Raw genomic sequence first — 27068 nt, 5'->3', positions numbered from 1 at the left:
CACCACCAGCTCATCCGCACCACCAAGAAGAAATCCCTGAAAGATCGACTGGACAACAACGCCCACGACAGCAAGGAACTCTTCAGCATCGTCAAGGAGTTCTCCAACCCCCCGCACCGGCAACAACGACATCACCCCTTCACAAGATCTCTGCGACTCCCTCGCCTCGTTCTTCCACCGTAAGATTGCCGACATCCACAACAGCTTTGGCACACCATCCTCGCACCCAACCGTCGAACCAACGCACCCCACCGCCACCCTCGCACCTGGACTGCAGTGACCACCGAAGACACAGCCCGCACGATAAACACCATCCACTCCGGATCTCCGACTGACCCCTGCCCCCACCACGTCTTCAACAAGGCCGACTCCACCATCACACCCAAACTCCGAGACCTCCTTCAACACCGCCACCTTCCCGGAGAGCTGGAAGCATGCCGAGCTCAGCGCCCTACTGAAGAAACCAACAGCGGACCCCACCGACCTCAAGAACTTCCGCCCCATCTCGCTCCTCCCTTTTCCTGCCAAAGTCATCGAGAAGATCGCCAACAGACAGCTTGCCGCCTTCCTCGAGACAAATGGATCCCTCGACCCCTCGCAGTCCGGTTTCAGAGCCAACCACAGCACCGAGACCGCCCTCATCGCAGCCACCGACGACATCCGAGCCCTTCTCGACAACGGGGAAACAGCGGCACTCATCCTCCTGGACCTCTCCGCCGCGTTCGACACTGTCTGCCACCGCACTCTAGTCCAACGCCTCAGCAACACCGGCATCCAAGAGAAGGCATTGAAGTGGATCATCTCGTTCCTCGCTGGAAGAACACAGAGAGTCCGCCTCCCCCCGTTTCGTTCCGAGGCCACCGAAGTCATCGGAGGCGTCCCGCAAGGATCATCACTCAGCCCCACCCTCTTCAACGTCTACATGAGACCTCTCGCAGCCATCGCACGCCAACACAACCTCAACATCATCTCCTACGCCGACGACTCCCAGCTGATCCTCTCCCTCACCAGAGACCCCGACACCGCCAGAACCAGCCTCCACGAAGGGATGAAAGACGTCGCCGAGTGGATGAGAACAGCCGCTTGAAACTGAACTCAGACAAGACGGAAGTCCTCATCCTTGTGCCATCACCCACTGCCTGGGACAACTCCTGGTGGCCCCCAGCTCTGGGCACCGCCCCCAAGCCAACAGACCACGCACGCAACCTAGGCGTCATCCTGGACTCCTCCCTCTCGATGACCAGACAAGTCAACGCCGTCTCCTCTTCATGCTTTCACACCCTCCGCATGCTCCGCAAGATCTTCCGATGGATCCCGACCGAAACCAGGAAGACGGTCACCCAGGCCCTCGTCACCAGCCGGATGGACTACGGAAACACCCTCAACGCCGGAACCACAGCCAAGCTACAGAAAAGACTACAACGCATCCAGAACGCCTCCTCCCGACTCATCCTGGACATCCCTCGACGCAGCCACATCTCCGGCCACCTGAGGAACCTGCACTGGCTCCCCGTCAACAAGAGGATCACGTTCAGGCTCCTCACCCACGCACTCAAGTCTCTCCACAACCTGGGCCCCAAGTACCTCAACGACCGCCTGACCTTCCACACGCCCACCCGCCAGCTACGATCCGCTAGCCTCGCCCTCGCCGCCGTACCACGCATCCGAAGAGCCACCGCCGGAGGCAGATCCTTCTCCTACCTGGCGGCCAAGACATGGAACTCCCTCCCCATCCACCTTCGGCTGACCCAGGACCACCTCGCCTTCAGGAGACAACTCAAGACCTGGCTGTTCGAGCAGTAGCGGACCCCCCCCCCCCCCCAAGCGCCTTGATACCCTTCCGGGTGAGTAGCGCGCTACACAAGTGTTATGATTGATTGATTGATTGATTGATTGAAAAAAGAGAAAGGCTGGATGGGTGGCCGCTGGATTGCCGGACAAGTGGTGGGTTTAGGTTGCTGGCTGACTGCTAACTGGCACTCCCTAAAAGAAAAGCCCCTGCAAAAGGACTCGGGCCTATGAATGGACAGAAAATCCTTTTTTAATGACTTGTGGTGGTTCTACCCTTGTTAAAACTTTCCAGCGCTACATCTGCTTTCTGACCAAAGAGACCCTCACTGTAGACACTCACTGTCTACTGAAAACTGCAGTCGGGCATGCCGTCTGAACTCTGCAAACAAAATCATAGCGCTGGCAACATAGTTGTTTGTATCAAGCAAGCCCTAGGCGCATTTTTTTATATTGTTCCTCCTCTAGGAGGCAGTGGGCCTCTCTGCTAGATTTCATACTCTCTACAATTTGCAGTAGAGCTTCTAGAGAAGGAGGGGAAGGGAGAGGGGGAGGTCGTAAAGATGCCGGGATCAGAGTAAGAGCAGGGACCAATGTTTGAACATACGTCAGAGGTGGCTACTCTATCGAGGGGCCCAGTACAGGCTGAAGCGAGATGGTGTTGGGATATCTCATACAGTGCCAGGGAAACACTCAACACCAAATGGCGATGAACCAGAAGGCACACCAGAGAGGACTGTTTATCTCCTGAACATGTCCAGCATTGCTTGTACGAAGAAGTCTGGATCTGCCTCCAGTGCTAGTAACTTGGGGTATGCGAGTGCCAGTATAATCATGGGCGCTGGGAAAGACTGTCGGCAGAGGCAGGGTCTGAGACGTTCTAGGGAACAATGCCATTAACTCTGGCTCTAGAGAGGAGTGGGCCGGGGAGAAGCAGAAGGTGGAGACTTACTCCTTGACTTTGACTTTCTGAGAGAAAAGGAGAGCTTCTTTTATTTCTAATGATGTCTCTTCTTTTTTTGAGATATTGAAGATGGAAAGGAGCAAAATGGAGATCTGGACCTTCTAGGTCATCATCTGGATCTCTGATGCACTCTGCATTCCTCCCTGATTCAGCCCATAAGAGCCACTCCCAAATCTCCTTCTGATTCATTACAAAGAGAGGTTGCATGATGATGAGTCGTTCCTTGAACCAAGATGCCACAGAAAATCATGCTGGTCTGTAATTAACATCCCCCCCATCATACCACCAGCTGGGTTTGAATCATGGGGACATGTCCTTAGCACTGTACATCTGGAGAGCAAAAATCTTGTCACCTCAGAGTAGAGGAGAAAAGCTTCCGGCCTGCTTTCTGGCAATTGAACACAAGCCTTCAGTCTCATCACCACAAAAGAACTTCCAGGGTTGAGAGAGAGCCAGACTCCCCCCCCCCATCCACCCTGACTGGTGCCAGAGAGCTGTATCACAAATTTCCAGATCCAATTTGGCATCTGGGCTTTTTGAAAACGCGGAATTCACAGGTAGAAGTATACATCAGAAGTTACTTTTCCACTGCAGCCATTAGTTCTTGACACAGGGTTCTGAAACAGTGAGGAGAAAATGTGTCAACACTGAAACAGACCTGGAGGAGCTTCGCGCGCGACCAAGATGATCCTCGCAACCTCCCGCATCTATCCTGTCATATATCCTGTTCTTCATCGATGTCTTTTTGAAGACAGACCGCGCGTGAGGCGAAACCTGCAATCTGCTTTTCAATCGGACCCCGGGAGCCGAAGTTACAGTGCCTTGAAAATTGCAGCCTATGCCTCCGTGATGCCCAGCTGTGGAGTTGCCATACCAACCGAGCTGTAGTTGAACAACATCGGCCTGATGGACTTGCTGTAATCGGTCCGATTGGTTTCACTTTCTGTTTTGACTACAAACCGCCCAGTGCCTGAGAACGAGTCTACCCCTGTGTCCACGGACATCTGCCGGGTCCCCCACGAATGTGATTCTGATCGTTTTTGCCGGAATTGGAGAACTCTCGAATTGTGCCCTCTGGCCGGGGCTGTTTTCGCCCGAGGGGACCGGAGGTCACCATCTTTCAGTCCGGCTTATGTTATCACACTGGCACATCTCCCCTGATGGCGGGGAAACCGGAGGGTGACAGGCTGAGATCCAAGAACACTTGACGTGGTAGCTCTATTCAAGCCAACAGTATGGATCGCTATACCCAGCCTAAAGGCTCTCCCGGGGGAGCGGGCACGAGGGAATCGCCTACTACAGCGATTGAGCCAACCTTGCAAGATGTCATGGCCGCGATTGATGGAATCAAAACCTCATTAGGACACCAAATTGAGGCTCTCGCGCAAAAACTTGACACTGTGGCGATTGATGTCAACCTGATCAATGCAGATCTGGGCAAAACTAATGAAAAAGTTAAATCTTTAGACATCAAGACATCTAGTCTGATGGAAGACGTCACTGGTCTGCAAACAGATGTCCGTCGCTTGAAGACCAGTAGCAATCTCATTATACGTCATCTCGAAGATTACGAGGGGAGGGCTCGCCAGAACAATGTCCGTATCATAGGGGTCCCGGAAAAAGCAGAAGATCTGGCAGCGGACCTCTTTGTTGAGGACTTAATAGTTCGCCATCTCGCGGCTAAGGGACTGAGTAAGTTCTTTACGATCGAACGTGCTCACAGAGTTCCAGGTGGTCGCCCGAAGTTGGGAGCCCCGCCGCGGCCTATAATAGGCAGGATCCTCAATTTTCGAGACAGGGACGCTATCCTGAAGGCCTCACGGACGAGTGGCCCCACGAAATTTGAAAACACCACTCTCAGCTTCACCCAAACGATCCAGAGGCAACGACTCGGCTTTATGGGTGTGAAGAGAAGATTGCGAGACATGAACCTCAAATATGCCATGCTTTTTCCGGCCAAGTTACGAATTGAACATGCAGAGTGAACTTATTTTTTCGATCGACCTGAGGCGGTGGCCGACTGGCTTGATACTCTATTGAATCAGCCTTCTTCGGAGACACAGACTGGTGGAGCGGAGGGAATAGGTGCCGGCGGACGGTATCCTGGGATCCTCGTTAGCCTCGAACAGTGGTTCGCTAATCCTGACAATTGACTTAATATCTATTTTGGGAGTTTCGGGGTCAATAGCGGGTCTTTTTCTTCCTCTGTGTTTCTTCTTGTAGCTTAGTTAGATGGGGGGGCGACAGGCACACTGCAAGTTTGGGTGGTTTTCTAATGTTACGCAGGGGTGGTGGGGGGTGTTGTAACGGGGTGTTGCCGGGGGGTTTGGGGGGGTTTGTTGGGGAATGTGTGTGTTTTTTCGCAAGGCAATGTATCCATGACTAATTTGAACAAGGTGCTGTTTTCTTCCAGGGGTTGGATCTTCTTTCTCTTTCGGGATGGGGGTAGAGGGCTTAAATTGATGAGTTGGAATGTTAATGGTCTGAGGGATCGGATAAAGCGTAGTGTTGTGCTGCAACTGTTGAAGAGTCTTTCCCCGGATGTGGTTCTCCTTCAGGAGATGCACTTGATTGGTTATACCTGTCGTGCTATGAACAGGAGGGGATACCGATTGGCTGTTCATGCCGGGTTCTCCTCTGGCTCCAGAGGGGTGGGTATCATGATTAAGAATTCTCTCCCACTCGAAATTGACTCCACTGTTCTTGATGATAGAGGGCGCTATGTTGCTCTTACGGGTAGGTGGGAGTGCCGCACTATCTCCCTGGTTTCTGTGTACGTCCCCCCTGGCTTGCAGTCTACTACCTTTGCTGACCTGGGGCAGGTTCTCCTAGCTCTCCCTGAGGGATCATTACTCATGGGTGGTGACTTTAATGCGGTGGTTTCCGGTAGGATGGATCGGCACCCACGCAGGGATTTGAGAAATGCACAAAACTGGCTTTCTGAGTTCCTTGATACCTTGGGTCTGGTCGATTGTTGGAGAATGTTACACCCGATACAGCAGCAGTATACTTTCCATTCTGGTGCGTACGGTAGCCTTTCCAGAATTGATTATGTATTGGTACCGGCGGCGCAGGCCCTCACCGTCACTGAGGTTAAACATTTGGCCCGTGGTATTTCCGAACACTCTCCCTTGTGGTTGCGGATGGAGCTGGGCTCTGAGACTGAGGGCCGAATGGCCCCGATCAACCCCTGGTACCTCCGCAACCCCAAGACTCGTACAGCCTTGGTGAAATCTCTTGACCACAATTTTTCCGAAAACGGGGGCTCAGTTTCCTCAGCTGTATCTCTTTGGGAGGCTTTCAAGACCGTTCTTAGGGGTCAGGCCCTGTCATTGATAGCTAGTGTCAAGAAGAAGAGGGACAAGGAAGTGGTTAAGGTTGAGGCAGAGATGGCTGATTTGGAGTTAGATCTGGAAAGGGGGGTAACCCGCGATGCGTTGCATTTACTGCGCTTGAAGCAACTCGATTACAGGGCTTTGGTCACTGACGCAGTTAAAGCCATGAGTAGAGAGCAGCAGGGACGCCTTTATGATGTTGGAGATAAGGCTGGTAAGTTGATTGCGTGGTTAGATAAGAGGGATAGAGCCAGTCGTGTAGTCCCTGTGCTTGTGACGATTGGTGGTGATCAGGTTTCTGACCCCAGAGAGATAGTTCAGCAATTCGCAGATCACTTCCGGACGGTATACTCCTCTGTCTCGGACGGACCGGAAGAGGACTCACATCTTTTGTTACGGGATATATCTTTACCTCGACTCTCTCGTGATGATAGGGAACGAATGACGCTGCAATAACAGCAGATGAGGTGGCTTTGGCGATTCGCTCCTTGCATTCTGGGAAAGCAATGGGTCCTAACGGCTTACCCATTAAACTGTACAAACTGAGACCTGATAAGCTTGCTCCCTATCTGCGAGACATGTTTTTGGAGTCTCGGGAAAGTGGCTCTCTCCCCCGTGATCAGCGGTTGGCTACTATTGTTGTGATTCACACGGAGGGGAAATCTAGAGACAGGTGTGCGTCGTATCGTCCTATTTCCCTGCTAAATGCCGAACCTAAAATTCTGGCAAAGGTTCTGGCTAACAGATTGATCACTATTACTGGTGAACTGATACACCCGGATCAATTCGGTTTCATCCCACATCGGAACACCGCCATGAATCTCTGGCATCTACATGGTGTTCTCGCGAGAGCATCGACGTAGCGTGAGCCGGCCATCTTGGCGTCGTTGGATGCCACGATGGCCTTTGATACTGTGGAATGGCCATACTTGTGGGCTGCGTTGACTAAGTTTGGGTTCGGACCAGGTTTTATTGGTTGGGTTCGATTGCTCTACGAGGACCCCCTCGCGCAAATAGTTGTAAATGGTCGTATATCTGCTCCGTTTGGTCTCGAGAGGGGAACTCGTCAGGGTTGTCCTTTGTCGCCGTTCCTGTGCGCCTTGGCCCTCGAGCCCCTGACGCGTGGATCAGGTGGGAGCCTTCGATGAAGGGTATTCGGTGGTCGATATTTTATTGTACCTGACTTCGCCGCGGAAATCCCGGATTGTCTTGTGCGACGTCTTGACCTCATTTGGTAGAAATTCTGGCCTCATCATTAACTGGACCAAATCCTATTTATACGTTCTTTCAGGCGACGTTCCCCTTCTCCCACGCACCTGTCCCATCCAGATTGCGCACACAGGGTTTAAGTACCTCGGTATTTATATCTCATTGAACCCAATAGTCCGCTATGAACGAAATCTTCTCCCGCCCCTGTCCAGATTGAAGCAAGATGTCGCGGGGTGGCATAGGCTTCCACTTTCACCGCTTGGTCGTGTTGCCCTATTTAAAATGATGTCTTTACCTCGTTTTCTCTACGCCCTCCAAAACACTTTTGATATAGTTCCCTCTAGCTATTTTCGAGCGATCGAGGATCTTCAGCGGAAATTGATATGGGATGGTAGACCTCGTATTTCGCTTGCTAAATTGACGCTCCCTTGGTACGACGGGGGTATCGCCCTCCCGGACATAAAGAGATACTATCGGGCGTCCCAGATGGGAGCGATTAATCACAGCATGTATGGTCCCGATTTGAATACCGCGTTCGCTATGGATAGGTGGCTTTTGCCTGGTGGCAACTATTATAGGGCGCTATACTCTAAATCGGTGGTCGGGTCTTTGTCAGGACCTACGAAGATAGCAGTACGCCTATGGCGGGACACGACTAACACGACAGGTTGGATGGATCGTCTGACTAGGGCGACCCCACTATTTGGTTCAGATAAACTTGGCAAATTGTGGAATACCAAGGGGGTCGATAAATGGGACCTCATTGGTATTAGTAAGGTGGGGGACCTCTGGGTCGGGGGTCAGGTGAGATCATTTTAATCGTTTCCAGGAGGAGTTTGACCTAAGCAATTCGGAATACTTCCGCTATGTTCAGGTTCGCCATGCGTTGAGGTCGGTCTTCCCGGTCGGGGAGGTAATTCCGGAATCGACTCCGCTTGAAGATAGACTGTTGGATGGCTATGTGCCTCATAGCACCATCTCCTTAGTCTATAAAAAGTGCATTAATGATAGATCGGACCTCCTGCTACATCTTCGAGACTTGTGGACACGTGACGGTCTTGAACTGGAAGACGAGAACTGGCAATCTGCGGTGTCCTCCCCAAGGGAGGTCGCGATCCCAGCTCAGCTCCGGTTAGTTCAACTGAAGATCCTGCACAGGATTTATGTCACGGGCCCTCGTCTTGTCCACATGGGTTTTTCTGATGATGGTCTGTGTAAGCGAGGATGTGGGCATGTGGGCATGTGGGGACTTTCCTACATATTATTTGGGAGTGTTGTGAGGTCACGGCTTTCTGGAAAGAAGTGCATGAGGTGATGAATGAAGTGACCGGGATCGCCCTCTTGCCGGAGGCGAGATGCTGTTTATATAATGTGTGGCAGCCTACTGACCACAATGTAGCGCCAACTCAGTGGGTGACCCTGGGAACCATGATTGCTAAGAGGGATATTGCTCAATTGTGGGGGTCCCCGAGAAAAGACTGTATATTTGGCCCGAGGCCGACCTCGGAAATGGTGCAGAATATGGGGACCCTGGAATGACTATCGTGGAGATATATGTACGCCGCCTGTTGTAGATATCCCTGACGTCCCATCTTCCCCCTAACCCTACATTCCGCTTGTTGTTCTATACTTGCTTTACCATTTTCCTGCCCTTCCCCCACCCCCCTCCTCTCCTACTTTGATTGCTGATTTCTTTGAATTGCTTTTCCTTCCCAGACATGGAATCGGTACTGTATGTAAAATGTTTTTCTGCCTTGCTGTTTGTTTTCACAACATTTTTAATAAAAAGAAATATAAAAAAACAAAAACACTGAAACAGACCTGTGCTTCTCATCTACACAAGGCTCTGAAAAAAAGACCCATCTATGTTATAAAATATAAACAAAACTACCATGACAAGACCCAAGGCGAGTCAAAGCCATTATTTGTACATGTAGTGTGTTAAACAAGCCACCCATGGCCTCGTGAAGACTTCCTTACCTAGCTGTTCTGTCGCAGTTCGCTTCTCCGATGTTACAACTGAGTCAACAGCTATCGGTTCACCAGGTACACTACCTTCTTGTTGTCTTTTAATGGGTTCTTTCATCCCTAGTATGAGACAGTTTAATATGTGAATACTATAATAGAGTTCCCTAACTCTTCCGTGACTGAATTCTGAAATATTTTCACACTGCTGAACATGAAAACGAATCCCCGGTTAAAAAATACTTCCTTTATGATCACACAAGCAGGTCAGATTGCTGCTCTACATCTAAAAGTCTATAACCAAATGTGCTGTTCACTAAACTTCATTTTGTGACAAATGGGCTTCTGTCAACAATCAAAATTCACAATAAAAAATCCAAAAGCAACCTCACCTCACCGGCTTAAAACTCGATCCAGGGGTAATTATTTCTATTCCTAAACGAATGTGCATGCCAAGTAGTCATCCAAACTACACAAAAGCAGATAAGTCACATCACAAGCATTAAAACTGTTTTATCCGTATTACTCATGGAACCTATTGCTTAGATGAAAAATAAATATTAAATGCAATTGGGCCATTAAAACTTTGTTGGCTTAGTTGAACTAAAAAAACTGTTGACACAACAACGGTACACTTACAGCTTTATTTAACGGCTTCTCATTTTTCCTTGTTGGAGAAGGAATACGTTGATTACTCTGTAAGCTTCTGTTTGTTGCACGTGGTGCTGTAGATTAACATGCCGTGCATATTTCTGCTATTTAGCGTTGGTATTGGATGTCATAATTTGCTTTTCTTCGAAAAAGTCTTTTGAGTCACAAAGTGTCGGTCACTACTCCTATGGATGCAGATGTGCATGTTCACCTACTTCACTGTTAGATAGTTTTTCACCTAATAGGTAAGAGTATGTATGGAGTGGTATGCAGAGAAAGAAATAGTGAACATGCAAGTAGAAAGACTCATCCTAAAGAGAAAGAGATCTGTAACAATCACTGGCTTTTGGGGAGGAGGGTGGGTCATGCAACTCTACAATACTACATGCAATGAACAGATACTTACAGGGTATGTAACATATTCAATTCATAGCATATGTGGCTGTAGATACACATGCTGTGCACAGACTGAAAAGCAGTATTCCCTTAAGCGGTGGATGCCAGTGAATGGTGCAGCGGTCTGAAACAAAATCCAGAGGACACCTTGACCAACTCTGACCTGTTCTTTTGACATTTGACAGGAAAACCACACAATAATGTTTTGTGAAAGTGTGTGGTGTGGACCAAGTGGCTGCTCTACCAATGTCTGGAATCCCAAGGAAAGCCATAGTAGCGCCCTACTTGAGGATGGAATTTGGCATGGGGCAGGAAGGTAGGGTTTTTTTGCTTTAGTGGAGCAGATCTGGACACATTTAACAATCCACCTGCCAATCCCTGCTTTTGAAATGGTGTGGCTTTAATGAAACTGTCATAAAGCTAGCTGTTGTGCTTTGTTAAAGGATTTTGTTCTGTCAATGTAATACATAGGAGCACACTTAATTCTCAGCTAACAAGTCCGGTTGTGGGAAGAAGACTGAGAACTTGATGGATTGGTAAAGGTAGAACGAAGAGACAATCTTTGGCAAAACATTAGGATTGGTTTTGAGAGCTACTTTGTCCTTGAGGACTTGGCAAAAGGGTTGCTGAAGAGTGAGGGCCTCCAGTTCAATGATGAATCTGAGTGAGGTGTTTGAGATGAGGAAAGCAAACTTCCAAGAGCGGAATTACAGGGGGAATGAATGCAGGGGCTCCAAGGGTGGCCCCAATCATCAGGTGAGGGTAATATTCAGGTTCCACAATGGGGCAGGAAGTACCCCATGCGGGATTGCCCTCTTAAGGCTCTCCACGACATATTTTAAGATAACAGGGATTTCGAAAAGAGAAGAATGTTCCCTGTTCTGCATGTATGCCGCAACAGCGGCTTGGTGTAACATGACTGAGATATAAGACAAGTACAAACCTTGAAGGTGGTAATAGGTAACAAATATTGTGGTGAGTGGATTAATGTTGTCTGGGGAACAGTAATGTAGAAAACATTTCCCCTTAGAGGCATAGCAGGTGTGAATGGAGCTTTACTTGGTATGTCCATTCACTCCTGCGGCAACACAATGTAACCACACTCTAGAACTGCAGGAGCCAAATCAATAGGTTGAGCTGCCAGGGGTCTGGGTGCCTGACCTTGCTGCTTTTATGGAGTAAAAAGGTCAGGCCTGTGTGGGTGCTTCTTGTGTGGTACAATGGACATCTCGGGCAGGGTGGAAAACCATGGTTGTCTGGCACTTGTATGAACTACCGGTGTGAGGAGTTAAGGGATGTTTGCCTCAGCTTCCAGACCACATATGGAATCAGTGACAGAGGAGAAAAGGCATAGGCAAAGATCTCTGACCAGTTCATCCACAGAGTATGGTCAATGGATAGGAATGTGGAACTTGGATGCAAAGTTTCAGCATTTGATGTTTTCTGCCACGGGGTACAGGTCTATGTCTGGGGTGCCACTTGTGGATGTGTTGCCACATTCTGCTGAGCTTGTCTGAAAATGTGTTGACCACTATTGGTGGGTACCCTACCAGGTCAAGAACCGTATTATGGATTTCCCAGCGCCAAGTCTGTTCGGCTAGACCAGATAGGGGAGGAGAGTGAGTGCCTCCCTGGTTCTACAGATAAAACATGGTGGTCATGCTGTTGGCATTCACTAGTACCATTTCGCCTTGAATCTGAAGGAGAAACACCTGGAGAGCTAGTTGAATGGATAACAGCTCCAAGTGATTGATGTGGAGACATCATAGATGAGGTGCCCACAGAACTTGGACTTTCATGCTGTTTATGTCCCCCTCAAGCTGTGGCGATGGACACTTGCAGAACATGGTCTGCAAAAGACCTACCCTGCAACAAGTGGTTGGTGTTTTACCAGTGAAGAAAGTAATGAGTGCCTGCTCTTACCAACACTAGATCTTCCATGTGAGTCTCCGTTTGTGAACATTGGCTCAAGAGGCACTCTTGAAGCGGGTGCATAGGACGCCTTCCATGGGGCAATAAAGCAATATATGAAACCATCATTCCTAGTAAACACATAACAATGCGGATGGATATGTTAGTGAGTGGCTGGAAAAGAAGCAGCAGTTGTAAAAACACCTGCATCCTCTGAAGGTTGGGGGAGACTTTGCCCAAAAAGGAGTAGATGGCCGCTCCTAGAAGAGGCAGGATCTGGAGTGGTTCTAAGTGGGATTTTGTAGCATTTATTGTGAATCCTAAATTGTGAAGGAGGAAAACTATGGCCTGGATGTGCGCCAGGTAATGAGTCTGCTTGCACTCTTGATCAGCAAGTCATCAAGATAAGGGAAAACGTGGATTATATTCCTTACTAGGTGGGCAGCCACCACTGCCAGACACTTGGTGAACACTCTTGTAGCCATTGTGACTCTGAAGGGCACCACCTTGAACTGGCAGTGTTTACCACTGACCATGAAGCAGAGGTAGGTTGGATGAGCTGGATGAATCAGGATGTAGAAGTAGGCGTTCTTCAGGTCGATGTTGGCCATGAAGCCACCTTTCTGAAGCAGTGGGATGACATTCTAAAGAGTGAGCATGTGGAAGTGTTGTAACAATATGTACCTGTTGAGGGGACGGAGGTTGAGGATTGATCTGAGAGATCCATTCTATTTGGGGATGAGAAAGTATAGGGAGTAGATGCCTTTGCCCTGGAGTTGGAGGGGCACTGGCTCTATGGCTCCTTCTGACAGAAGCGCTCTTCTTGAACCCCCTATTGAAGCAGTGTGAGGTGTTCAGGGCTGGGGGCATGGGTGCGGGAGGGAGATGCTTGGTGAGGTGGTGAGAAACTCTAGGCAATAGCCATGTTGGACCATGGACAAGAGCTACTGGTTGGAGGTGATCTCCTACCAATGGGGCAGAAAATCCCTGAATTCAATGCCCTTAGCCCCCGTTTAGGTTGTGTGTGATCAGGAGGGACAAGTCAGTCAAAGTGTTCCTGACGACTGATTGCAGAAGCTCCATTGCTGGGGGTGCCTCTGCTTTAGAGCTGTTCTCTCTGCTGGTGATAGGCGTGCTGCTGCCTCTGGTAGGACTGGGAAGGTTCTGGGGAAGTGGATTTGAAGCCTCCTTAGGAGCCCCTGCTAGAGGAGGGATCCTGCAAGGCGCTCATTGCCTTTTCAGTCTCTGTTCATTTTTTGATCTCGAGGATTGTGTCAACCTGAGGTCTGAAGTGGTGATCCCTATTGACCGGCAAGATGACGAGGTGCACCTCAGGCTTGAAGCCAGACTCACGGAGTCAGTGGTGGTGCCATAGGATAACTGAAGTATTTAGGCCCCTTGCAGCAGTATCAGCCACAGGTAAGGCACACCTGATGTTGGCATTAGATATGGCCATACCTTTCTCAACCTGCTCTTATAATACCAATCAGGGAGATGCTGCGAGTGTCCTTCCATTTCCTCCCAGTGGGTTCTGCCATATCTAGAGAGAAGGCCTACAGAGTTGACTATGCACCAAAGGGAGGCCATATATACCACTATTTTTCTCCCTGCAGCATCAATCCACTTACTCTCCTTGTTAGAAGGAGGCACATCACTAGTGGCCTGGGCTGCTGCTCTTTTCTTAACAGTGGTAACCAATAGTGCGTTCGAAAGGACATGATTCCTGATGTAGAGTGGGTCCAAAGGAGCTGTTTTTTTGATGTGTGGTGTAACTGCAAGGGATTTAACTGGCTCCTTAAAGATGTCAGTGGTGGGTGTAATCAGACCCGTAAGCATTAGGAGACACTGCAAAGAGTGCTCTGTTTTGAAGAGGGTCTCCAGCAAGAAGTTCTCTTCCTACACTTCCTGCACATGTCCTCCTTATAGGTAGGTAGGTAGGTAGGCAGCTGTGCGTTGGATGATGCTGTGGTACGTCAAAGTGCAATCTGGGGGTGAGACCCCGACAGGGATGTGTTCTAAATAAGGGTCTGGGGGGGGCTACACATTCTAATCCTCTCAGGGGTCATCATAAGCACCAGAATACAGAGGTGCAAAATCCTCAGCTGAAGAATAAGGGCTAGGGTTCTGGGCATCAGAGTAAGACTCTGGGGACCTTAAAGGAGAGAGTATGGGAGATGAGGGAGGAAGAGGCAGGGATAGTCTTCACTGAAGATATTGAGTGTTTCGGAAGTAGACTGGGCCACACTACTGTGTGCCCACCATAGATCTAGGCACTGATGTATGATCTACTTTCTGCGGACCTTCGCGCAGCAGTCACAATTGCTCCCATCGCGGTGCGATGAGAGAAACAGATGCAGATGGTGTGGAGGTCGGACAGAGGATACTTAAGAGTGACACTGAGGCATCCCTTGAAGGGCATGCGTTCCATTACCTGAGGAGTTTCTTCATTCTCTGAAGAGAGTCCAGAAAATGGGATGGCCCTAATGGCAGAGCGGCCTGGACGGTTACTGCCAATGGGACAGAGGAAAGGAACAGGCATAACAAGATGAAAACAAACAATAAGCCTTTCGGGAGCACATTGGATGACGTCTGAACCCAATGGCGGATAAAAAAAAATCTAACAATAGAGTTGGTGACCTGCGCATTTACATCCAGAGGAGGAGTCACAGAGACTTTGTCAGTCGAAAGACTTAAAAAATAAAAACTTGCAATATCCGAGCCCAACACTAGATAGAAAGAGTATGTGAAGCATGTATATCTTCAGCCACACGTGCTACGAACAGAAGATTACATATATTACAATTGTTCACTATCATTAATAGCTGAACTTTTACATCCACTTTTAGGGTTTCTGCAAGGTCACATTACATAGCTGAAGGGTTTCCGGCCCCACAACTAACCATTGAGATATTCTGCGGATTATCTTCTGCTTATACTGAAATCCTATAAATGAAACCTTTTTTGACCTTTCAAAAATTCTATTCCAGTTAACCTTCCGGAGACCACGGTAAGGATTACGTATGTCTTTATGAGATTTCTCTCAGCAACAATGTTAAAAACTTTGACAAACCATAGTAATGACATCTAACATTCTCCTCTAAAGCAATACTTCAAATCATCCAAATACCACAATAATGTTTAACATGACTTGTGACTAATAAAACCATTGTGATCCTATATCCTTCTCGGGGTTCAAAGTCCCACAGCATTTAAAAACAAATTATGGGCAGCAGCTTTGTACATGCAACTCAACCTTCAAGTTTGACATTACTTTAGAGCAAACTCAACCTATGGTACAAACAGCTGCTGACACCTCAAATCTAATATGTTTGTTTGAGCAATGTATCTCCTGAGGATGTCCCCAGGTAAAGGGTCTGAAGCACAAGCTGATCTCGATTTCTAGAGAATTATATACCAGTTCTGACCCATCACACATTCCAAGAAGTTGTGGAGGATGCATGCAGCGATGATGTATAAACGTAAATGGTTCTCTTACCTAGCTGTATTGCATCTTGTTCTCCTTGAACACTAGCTACTGCTTCACTTGATGTATTACCTGATTCCAACACTTTATTAGAGCATCTTTTACCTAGCACAAGATGGAAATAACAGCACACATTATAAGATCTCACATCTTAATTTAGCTTTTCAGACAGGTATTTTCCTTTACTGATTCACCACAGCAAGCATACATCTGTCTGGCAGATGGTATGGACTGTGTGATGTGACTGTGTTCACAAACCTCAAGGTTTTTGTAAATTAGCTCTTAAGTCTAACTTATTTTACTCAACTGATGTAAGTGCAAGTTGTAACCATTGGATTTATGCCAAAAATGGATAAAAAGAAGAAGGGGGAAATGACAAGGAGGTCAGAAAGAAGACCTCAGAAAATGTTATTTAGAGGGGCACGGCAAGAAATCATGTAAAATGAAGAACACCAACTACAGCACAGGACAGTATTTTAGAACTTTAGTTATTTGTGAAATGCCAGAGCTAGAGGGACTCCTTAACCCCCCTCACCTATAAAATGGCACTAAAGCTGACATAGCTGTCAAGCTCTTGTTTGCAATATCATCACTGATGCATGAAAGGACATCGCTTTATGATGAAAAGAGTAGGCTTGTTAAATAAAATTTCTCTAACAGCCACTTCTACTCCAAATGCAACTGGATATCAGAAGCACTATGGGGGCTAATAGTTCACCCAAAACCATGGCAATGCCAACAGCTGGCCTAACCCCACCACCCTCAGTGTTGTCTCATACTTATTAATCAATTTACAAAAATGTTAATGTAAGCACTTGCACACAAGCACAACATGCTTATGGGCAGAAGCAATTACACACCAAGGCAATACCAACATATATCTTACATTACAGGGAAGAGAAGTATGCCAAGATAAAACAGCACCATGTGGCATTGTATTCCAACTCCTTCAACCTTATGCCTTCATTGAGCAACTACTGAACATGGGCCTAACTCTGTAAGAGAACAGGAAATCCAAGTGTCATTATGTTGAGCGGCTTACCTCTCTCTTCTGAAGCAATCGCTAGCTGTTCGTCAGTTGAACTAACTGTATTTGTTCTTCTAGAAGGTTCCTTTCGCCCTGATATGAGAGAATTTAAGAAGTAATATGCCACACACCCTTTTACATTAAAGATCTTCACCTAAACCCCTCTTGGACAGGATACATGTAATCCCATCTATGGCCTCCTCCGTTTACTGCTCCGATCTGTTACTGAAGTCCAGATTTGTTTCAATGTACTCCATGGCAACTGGATTGAAGCAGCAGCAATACTGTGTGTAAGACTTACCCATGGCGCTACATAAAACTGTAAAAATGGATGTTAGCTGTCAAGAGGTCAAAACCGAAGGAATGTCTGATCAGTCTGGGCCAGAATATTGCTGACCAAGTGTACTGACCTTTGCAATACTACTGAATACGTCCAATGCTGGTTGGTATAATGACATCATATCAACAAAATTAAATTGAACCTACTGGATACATGCTACCCTTCCAATTCACAGCAAAGCTATAAATAATTCAAGGGGCATAAAAAAAAGCAGTTTTTTTACCTGGAAAATAAGTGCCAGATGTGGATACAGAAGCCATGGAGGACGCATCCTTTCTTAGATATTTTCAGTACAATTAGTTAATTTCCTAACTGTAAATATTAAGTACATAACATTAACACCGGTGGCATGAGGTGTAAATATATGTGTTTGTAGCCACATATATGGCAAAAAGATATTATTTCTCTGGCCATTGTGCTTTAGTCAAATGTTTATGTCTTCCCTTAGACAATAACCTTTTCTGCCATGCTTTGTGCCAATGCAAGGCAGCTTTGAAAGGCTTACAATTTGAAACTGAATGCATAAAACACTGGAGGATACAATGATTGACTAAGGATTCATTGTTTGAGGGACTGGTGGCTCTTAACACCTGGGTGCGGCCAGTCCACGAGCACCTGCACTAAGCAAACAGGGCTGGAGTGTAACAAACTGTCAGGAGTCGTTTGTGTTGTGATTAATGCAGCGACTGCTGTGTTCTGTTCAGTCTTTGCTGGCACCAGGACATGATGCCCCCAGGTCAACACAGTGGAACTGTGCCTACATGGTTCCGCCAAACACTTTTCCAAGCGCTCTGAAGAGAGCAGGTCAGACATAGGTTGACATACCTATTTTTCAGGTGCACAACAATTGTGCGGGAAGGAAGCACTCCAAGACCAGTTGAGCTTCCTGTCATCACTCCCCTTAAGGGAGAATAATACTCTAGGAAGTCACTGTTTGTTACATTGGAAACTATATCTCTGAATAAAGTGAAACAATGTCATAAGGTCCAAACAGATGAATCCTATTGGAACATGAAGCAGCCGCCATATAATGAAGGAAGAAATTGTGAGATTATGTGGCACTGGACCTCAAGACATCCACAAAAATTGTAAATGTATTCTTAAATGATATCCCTTCCACCTGGAGCTCTATGAAACACTTTCATAGCAATGTACACTAGGCCAGCTACTATAAACACCCTGAAACCTGCTCACATATCACGAAGGCTGGCTCCATCCTCATAAACAGAATAAATAAAAGAATACTATAAGCTTCATGGGTTCTTTTCCAGGCTATGCAAATCCTGAGGTAGCTGCTCCCCTGAAGCAGATGCCTACAGTTTTTTTTACTTATCTGCCATTCTTAGAATACAGGGCAGGTAGATTATTTATCAGTAAGTATTAAACATTTGAATACAACTGAGAAAGTACAAAGAGAAAAGTGCAGACCCACCCACCAGTCTTCAGCGTGACAGGAGACATTATTGCGCATGTGCTGGGGTCTTACCTAGACTCTTCACTGGCATAGCCTTCTGAGCCTTCCTAACTAAATCACTATCGCCTGGCTGCTTAGCTTCCTTCCTTCCTAATACAAAACAGGTGACAGGGAGGCAAGTGTTAGATAACTGTACATACTTAAAAACTTAACTCACAAGTAGGAGAGACTTCTGCCTCCTGTATGTCAGCCATGGCCTTCAGTCTCACCCCAGGAAACACCAACTCCATGCCACACACAAGACCCACTGAGGGGAAACATCCTTTACAACGCAACTTTTACCACGAGGTTCCTTTACGACGCAACTTTTACAACGCAAACCATTACAACGCATTGCGCTGGGGGGCGCTCTAGGATAGGGAATATGTTTAATTTACTATCCAACACCTTCCCTACTATCCACGGGGACTGGAGTTGGAATAGTAAATTAAACAATTCACTATCCAGCGCCCCAAAGCACTATGCGTTGTAAAGGCATGCATTGTAAATACCGCGTTGTAAAGGCATGCGTGGTAAAATGTAAATGTGGGATACTTGTAAAGCGCACTGTTACTCTACCCGAGTGTCCTGGCGCTGTAGACCGCTGGGGAACCCGTCCTGGGTTTCCCTGTGAGATGGTCCCTTTCTGGGTATCTCCAGGGTGAAACCAGGCATCCCCGGCGTCTGTGGGAGGCCGTTGTAGAGATGAGGCAAGCTTAATGCCCAGAGTTACCGAGTGTGTTCCCTGGTTAGAGTAGGCACTGAGGCGAGAATTATCGAGGCCGTTGACCCTGGTCTAAGACTAAAAAGCATGCGTTGCAATGTCATACATCCCCCACTGAGAGACTGCTCCACAAAAGCCTCTTGTCTCAACATTAAATAAATATTTATAGGTTCTTAACTATTTAATTACCATCTTTCAAAAACCAACTAGTTCTTTGGGAGGTAAAAATGGAATCAAGCTAAAGGCCATGTGATCTCTGGAACACTTCTGAGTCACACAGATGATACAGTTAAAGCATTGTCAAATAAGTTACTTACCTTTGGTAACGCATTATCTGGTAGAGACACTATCTAGCTGCAGATTCCTTACCTTTTAAATTTAAGGATCCAGCCTGACACCTGGGAAATTAAAAGGTCAGGGAATCTGTAGCTCGAAGTCTCTATCAGAAACATTTAACAAATTTACAACATGCATGGGTAGAGTTAACATTCAACAGAAAATACTATTCATAATTATGGGCTCTTCTATAAAAACATAAGCACTGAAAAGAGTAAGCGATATGCAAGATCTGGATCGCGTAAAACATATTCGAAAAAGACACTTCACATTTACTAGGTATAATTTTACATTGTCTCGTTAAAAGTTAACATTTATAGTTTTGTTCCCTAAATTGACAATAAGACTTAATAAAAACGTGAAGATATTCACTAACCAAAATCAATTTACTCCCTAAAAATGGAATAATACAAGAGCAGCGAATGGATAGACATAAGTTTTGTTAAAGAGTAATTTATTACAGTTACCTTAAGGTAGCTGGCTACTCCTAAAATGAATGAAGTTGTTCTCATTTCATTATATTTTTTAATTGCTAGTTCGAGGAAATATATCCATCCACTCTCCTGGACGTACCAAGCAGGCACAATTGTTTTTGTGAATTTATTAAAAAAATATCCAAAAACAAGAACTAGGAGTATAAACCTGAAACCTTTCTACCTTTAGCACATGATTTTTATCATTATTCACAAATACTGACTAGAGTATCAAACTAATCCTCAGGTCGGGGCAGTGCATACACTTGGAATATAAGAACTATGAGAAAATAGTGAAAATGCTAAACACACAATCAAACATGTTCCTCAGAAAGATCTGAAGCATTCATTGGTCTATCATTGTATGAGAATCAAGAATGTTTCAAGACTAGCTTCCACAAGGCCACTCATTAAAATGTAATATAGCAAATGTTCACAAGAAATCAGCAGCCACTGCTATATTTCTAGAAGAGGTGCTTCTACTCTGGTTGGTTATAGTCTAATGTTCTCTGGTGATAAGGTATGTTAAGGAAAAAACTATGGATTGTTTGGATGTTTTCAATCCTACAGCTAAAGTACTGTATATTGCCCAAAACATTTGAAGAACTTGTTTAAACTCAAAAGTGTGAAAAGATTATACTGCTGGTGATGATGTGTTAAGTATGATAGATGATGAAGAATAGTAGTTGAAAAATAATTACTAAACATTTTAGGAGGATGAAAAGATGTAGAAGAGCGGCTATTCTCCTGGAAAACTATAAAGGGTTAACAAGAACTTTCAAGTTGTAGCTCATTACTCAATGGTCACTGAAAACAGTGTACACCAAGACAAAAATCAATATCAAAGTATCCATTTCAAATGAGTCGGTTAATATACACAAAACAAAAGAAAGATATATACATTTTTTTAAATACTCTGAGAAGCTATCTTGCAGATCACATCCTCGTCAACTATGACTACAATGCGATCGACGGATACACCATGGAAGCCTTTCATCCCCCTGTCAACAAAGGTCCTACCACCGTCAACACTTTTGACAGCAAACACTCTACCTTTATCATCAATGGCGGGACATACCCTGCTGAAGTAATACTTATACGGGCATGTACACGTCGCGCAGCGGACGAGCGCAGCGGGCGCGCCGGCGGCGTGCCGAAGGCGGGTTAAAGGCAAGCCCGTCTGCGCCCGTCCGCGCCCGGTCGGGGCCAGGGGCCACCCCCCCTGTTCATTTCCCCACTGCTCATAGTTACTCTAGTGAAGAGCTACTTCGATTCAGACCTCAACGCTGTGTGAACTGTGAGCCACTGTTATTAGACACTATTACAGCCTGTTGCCCGACCTGTAAGTACTCCCCCTCCCATATGCAATTAGGCATTACTGGGGAGAATGGGAAAGCACGGAACATGACTATGGACATGAACACTGCTTATAACAAACAGTTCAATTTCCTCAGTACGAACTGTAGATCACTGCCTAAGCACAAAGAGGATCTTTTTAACCTTTTAACCGATGTACAGCCGGATGCACTCTTTCGAACTGAAACATGGCTGAATGCTAGTTCAGGGCCAGATATTGCTTCAGCCCTCCCCCCTAACTATGCTATAGCAAGGAAAGATAGAGAAAATCAAGTTGGGGGTGGCATAGGGATAGTATATAAAAAAACTATCAATGTAAATGGGTAAATCTTGACTGGGCCAATTGTGAAGCCGGCCTCTTTAAACTCACCTTAACTCCCCAAATTACCTTTTCGGGTGTTTTGGTTTATCGGCCACCTGGGGCGGCCGGTGGTTGGATGGCAGCCTTGCCCGACTTGCTTGCTCCATTTTTAATGGAAGCTGCTATGTTCTCCTTTCTTGGAGATTTTAATTTGCATCTGGAAGATAGTAGTAGCCCTATGATCCTCAATTTCCTCGCGGACTTAGAAGTACTTAATGTCCAATTGAGGAATAATGGTCCAACGCACTCGGCGGGTCATCTATTAGATCCGATTTTTACCAACTTCAATCGCATAGCATGTAAACCCGCCATTCCGACCGTATGGTCGGATCACTTTCTTACCCATTTCGTAATCTGGGCTCCCAGCACCAAAAATTTGGTCAGATCAGAAATAATGTTTCGGAATTGGCAAAGAATCAGCATAAGTGACCTGAATACCCAATTAATACACTCCAGTCCTAATATAGCTCCAAGTGATCTTAGAATTAGCGACCACAAAACCATCAATACCTGGCTAGCGACTGCTGTACAGACCATAGCTCCTCTCACATTAAGCAAACGCTCCTCTTGTTATCCCCCTGCCCCATGGTTCACTCAAAAATTACGTGATGAAAAAAGCAATTGTAAAAAACTAGAGAGGCTGTGGGAGGAAAGATTATAATCCTACAAGCAAGGAAACTTACAAGCTTGCGCTTAACACCTACCATTTATCCTGTAAAATAGCGAAGGGTAATCATATTAAAGATACCATTTTAACGGCACAGAGTAACTCTGGCACTCTTTTTAAAGTTTTAAAAAATTTGGCAGGAGCGGCCTCTCAACCAGAACCGCCGATTTTATCTACTATGAAATGCAACAATATAGCCAATTATTTTAATGAGAAAATCACAAATATCTACTCTCAGTTTAGCAAAACTGAGAAGGACATAGTCCCTACAAATAACACCTCCCACCCTGGCGAGAAAACTAACAAAGTAATCACCAAGGAGAATGTACTAACAGACTGGCAATCTATGGACATGGTGACCTTTGTAGATATCCTTAACAACATTAGATCTGGCTCTCCCCAGGACCCTATCCCTGTGTCTATCCTAAAGCACCTGGATTCCTCCATTTTGGGCATAATTAGATCTTTATTAAATGCTTCACTAGAGGAGGCTGTGATTCCAGATGACTGGAAGCATGCTATGGTTGTCCCTCTGCTGAAAAAAGCAGAGGGGGACCCAGAGATCTTTTCAAACTTTCGACCAATATCATTACTACCCATTTGCTCGAAAGTTTTGGAAAAGCATGTCCATAACCAGCTATCTAAATTTGTCAATGATAACAATCTGTTGCATTTCTCACAGTCTGGGTTCAGAAAGGGACACTCCACGGAGTCAACCTTACTGGGGGTCACTGAAGCCATCCGAAAGGAATTAGATGGAGGGGGCACGGCGGCACTCATTCTTCTAGACCTGAGTGCCGCCTTCGACACCATCTCCCACCAGACCTTGATTCGCACATTGGAGGATATAGGGATACAAGGGAATGCCCTGAGATGGCTGGAACAATTTCTGCTACACCGAACTTTCCAAGTCTTCTCCAAAAATAATTCCTCTGACTGTTATAAATCTCTATATGGGGTACCTCAGGGTTCTATATTGAGCCCACTCTTATTCAATATATATGTTACCCCTCTAGCAAAGGTTGCGGAAGAAATGGGTCTTACTATTTATTCCTATGCGGATGACACACAATTAGTGTTCTCCCTTGCATCCACAGACAAATCTAATTTCTCTCCCCTCCGCTCTGGACTTCTGAGAATGGCTGACTGGCTCTATGATAATAAACTAAAATTGAATACAGAAAAAACAGAGCTACTCATCTTTGGCAATCATAATGATCTATGGGGCCCCATTCATTGGCCAGTTGAAATGGGCACACCCCCGGTCGCAGTCCAATCTGCCCGCAATTTAGGTATAATTATTGATAACAAATTATCAATGCGTGCACATGTCACAAAAACGGCCGCAACTTGCTTTGCCATCCTTAAATGGTTAAGGAAAATACTTTGGCAACTGCCTGATGGGGCACAAAGGACAGTATTACAGGCCTTAATAGGGTCTCGGTTGGACTATGGAAACATTCTTCTCCTAGGAGCCAACAAAGATACTATTAATCGTCTGCAGATTGTACAGAACGCTGCGGCTAGGGTGCTTCTTTATCTCCCAGGGCGTACTAGCATCTCAGAGCACCTGAAGAAACTGCATTGGCTGAAAATCGCCAACAGAGTGAAATTTAAAGCACTCTGCTATATGTTTAGGATCCTATCTGTGCAGACTTGCTCTGAAATATGTACCATCACGCGCTCTTCGATCCATGACACAAGCTAAATTTGTTGTCCCTAGAGTAAAGCGAGTACGTATGGGTGGACGCTCATTCTCTTATTTGGCCCCTGTCCTATGGAATGCCCTTCCCCTTAACCTGCGGTTGGAATCCAACTACCTCAGATTTCGTAAGGGAGTGAAATCTTGGCTTTTTAACCAGTAGCTTTTCCCTCATCCAAGTCTCAGTTCCTTCAATCAGATCCAAGGCGCCGGGAAACCCTCTGGGTAGCTGTTGCGCCATATAAATGCACAAAATAAATAAATAAATAAATAAATAAATGGCACTGCCCACCTAGTCGACAATGACCCCATTGATAATGAAAATACAGACTTTTATGCATAAGAGTTTCAGGATAGCTACATTCTTAAATTCTGCATTAAGACTAAAATATGGTATACAGCCCTGCGCACCTGGATGACCGCAACATACAGGAATTTCGAAATAAGGCTTATGAGGAGGAAGGGTGCCATGAGAATGAGAACCAGTCTCAAACGTTTGCAGCCGAGACGCCTCAAAGGAGTTTCAAGCACTGTGGTTCACGGTGCTACTACAGGGAGCCCCAGATGGTGCAAGTGCCCACTGCATTCAACTCTTCTCTGCAGCAAATGATGTACACCTTTCACAAGCTGTTCCCTCAACAACCTACTGTTCATCTTTCATTCAGACCACTACCTTGACCATTGGAGCTATCAACTTCTCCATGCGCACCATCATCACCTCCACTTCCCCCACCTTCAACTAGGCAATGCTAAAGATTTCTCCTACACCTTCATGCCCATTGACATCTGTTATAGCCCCACATCTTGTTTGACCAGTGTCTAGGGATGTGAGTGAGGAGGATATCTCTGATTCTGACTAGTTCTCAATAGTAGAGGAAGAAGCCAAACTCCCAGAAGGTGAAGAAGGTTATGTGAACAGCATGAAGAGGAGTGGGAGGACCATGTTGTGCCAAAAGAAGATGACAAGAAGCCTGACCAACCAGTCTTATCCAGATGGCATCGCCAACACGCCTAAGGGAGGTCTTCTAAAAAGAATTTAAACTTCCCATGACTTTGGTGGCATAGTGCTTTCTTTGTTACTTTAAAAGCAGCCACGGAACACAACAAAGTTGATCCCAATTTTGGACTTTTTTATGGTTGTGGGCCTCAAACTAATGCAGACATTTACTACAGTGCAAGCAGTGGTGACCCATTTGGAGAAAAAGTATACAGCCCCTAAGTCTGCACCATCATGCTTAACGTGCTACCCAAACCTGATATAGTTATTGTAGCGGGCAGTCTGAAATTCTCCTCAGCACCTCCAGACAGAGATGGTCGAAGAATACACACCCCAGGCCGCATCTGTTCATTGGTGGAAACCTTCATCGAGGTCACCAACAATGTGGCCATGCTTAGCCATTATGATCACCAAATGTGGCATGGCATCACAACACTTTAATACAGGAAGACGAGAGGAAGACAAGGGTATAGTGAAGGAGGGAACAAATGTGGCAGCCGATGTCACTGATGCAGTTATAGATGATGTCTTCAACGCAGGATTTCAGCAGCTAGCAGGAGCTTCGGTACTCCAGTGACAGGGATAGCTCCGCTCTATGTCCTTTTGTCCAAACGTTACAGCAAAAATGTTAAATATACTATTCAATAGGTAGACCCTGTTTGACAAGTATGTGGACAATACCTTAACGGAGTATTCAGACTAATATACGAAGGCAGTTCATTCCTTTAGAGTCTTACAATTACGATGACATGCTTTGACAGTATTTTGTGGCTCCAGACGGTCCAATGTTTTTCAAGGGGCTTTCATGCAATATGGAGGTCATGGAATGCCCTATATTATTCCTCTAGACAAGACAGCTACAAACAAGGCTAGTCATCCTACAGAGGCCAGCGACAAAACTATGGAAAGACATCAAGGACAAAAAATGGGAATGTCTCAACAAAAACAAAAGAGCTTGTTTCATCCAGGCTGCCCCCCGTACCAACCTTTCACATTATGTCTGGTCAGTGGGAGGGATTCCCTTTTTTCTCCCACATGGGAATACATAACTACAGAATTTTAAATATGAAATTTTATGATTGTGATGGGGAACAGTGTTATATGATTTATTACCTAAACGGTTTTAATTGCATTTTTGAATCATGTATTTTGACAGATATGCTCTATGGGCCGAGACCTTTTATCATTTTAGTAAAGTTAGCCTAATCTGTGGAGCTGTGGTCTTCGTATTATACTAAATTCTGTATTCTACACTTTAACTTGATGGAACAAATGTGTTTGTACCTTTTGATAATGGACAAATTATAATTTGGATGCTCAGCGGACGGATATGAATGTAAAGATAATTGTACAGCACTATTTACTGTGGGTGGGTTACGTATGCATTCAGATTTTGTATTTGTAGATGGTTTTTGTTAACTGTAATAAACATTTACCTTACCTATCTAACAAAAGCAAAGAATTGTGATCTTTGTACCTTTGTACTGGGTTTCTCAGTGTCTCTAGATTTCACATATCTCTTGGATTGTCAGGTTCTTCTGGATGCCGCCCAACTCGAAGAAATATCACCCATTGAATCTCCAAAAACATGTCTAGTGTGTCGATGGATCCCTACTCACAACATGGAAACCCATACTGCCTGATAATCCCACACTCAGAAGACCCTGAGCAACACAAATAAGGTCATGCTTTAGGACCCCTATGTTCAGCTTGAGGTAACTGAATGACACTACAATGTATTTGGAAAAAATATTGAAAACCTGACAAATGCCTCGTTCAGCATGTTGTCCCGGCCAGCCAATCAGAGTAAGGGTGTACTGGCATCCAGCGATAGTAACTTCATGACCTGAATATATTACATATATGCAGTTGTGGAATAGAGTCCATGTGATATCTGTGTCCAAAAGAAAATAAACTAAACCAAAACTT

At 45.8% G+C, this 27068-nt stretch overlaps 1 protein-coding gene across 5 annotated transcripts in view; it reads right to left on the bottom strand.

The window, feature by feature from the left end:
- TRAF3IP1 (TRAF3 interacting protein 1) overlaps window positions 1–27068 on the bottom strand; it is a 337634-nt gene that overhangs the window by 127845 nt on the left and 182721 nt on the right. For 2 of the 5 annotated variants that reach the window (XM_078681404.1, XM_078681405.1), the window contains 4 exons: window positions 18557–18634; window positions 16746–16823; window positions 15716–15808; window positions 9277–9384 (listed from right to left, as the gene is read on the bottom strand). The exons of the other annotated variants lie outside the window; for them this stretch is intronic. In XM_078681404.1, the coding sequence (XP_078537530.1) occupies window positions 9277–9384; window positions 15716–15808; window positions 16746–16823; window positions 18557–18634 (357 nt within the window). The remainder of the gene's footprint in view (window positions 1–9276; window positions 9385–15715; window positions 15809–16745; window positions 16824–18556; window positions 18635–27068) is intronic. 5 annotated transcript variants of the gene reach the window in all.

The sequence above is a fragment of the Lissotriton helveticus genome, chromosome 3_1, assembly GCF_964261635.1.
Source record: "Lissotriton helveticus chromosome 3_1, aLisHel1.1, whole genome shotgun sequence".
NCBI lineage: Eukaryota > Metazoa > Chordata > Amphibia > Caudata > Salamandridae > Lissotriton > Lissotriton helveticus.
Note: the sequence above shows the minus strand (reverse complement) of the source record. Positions and strands in the feature narration are given on the sequence as shown.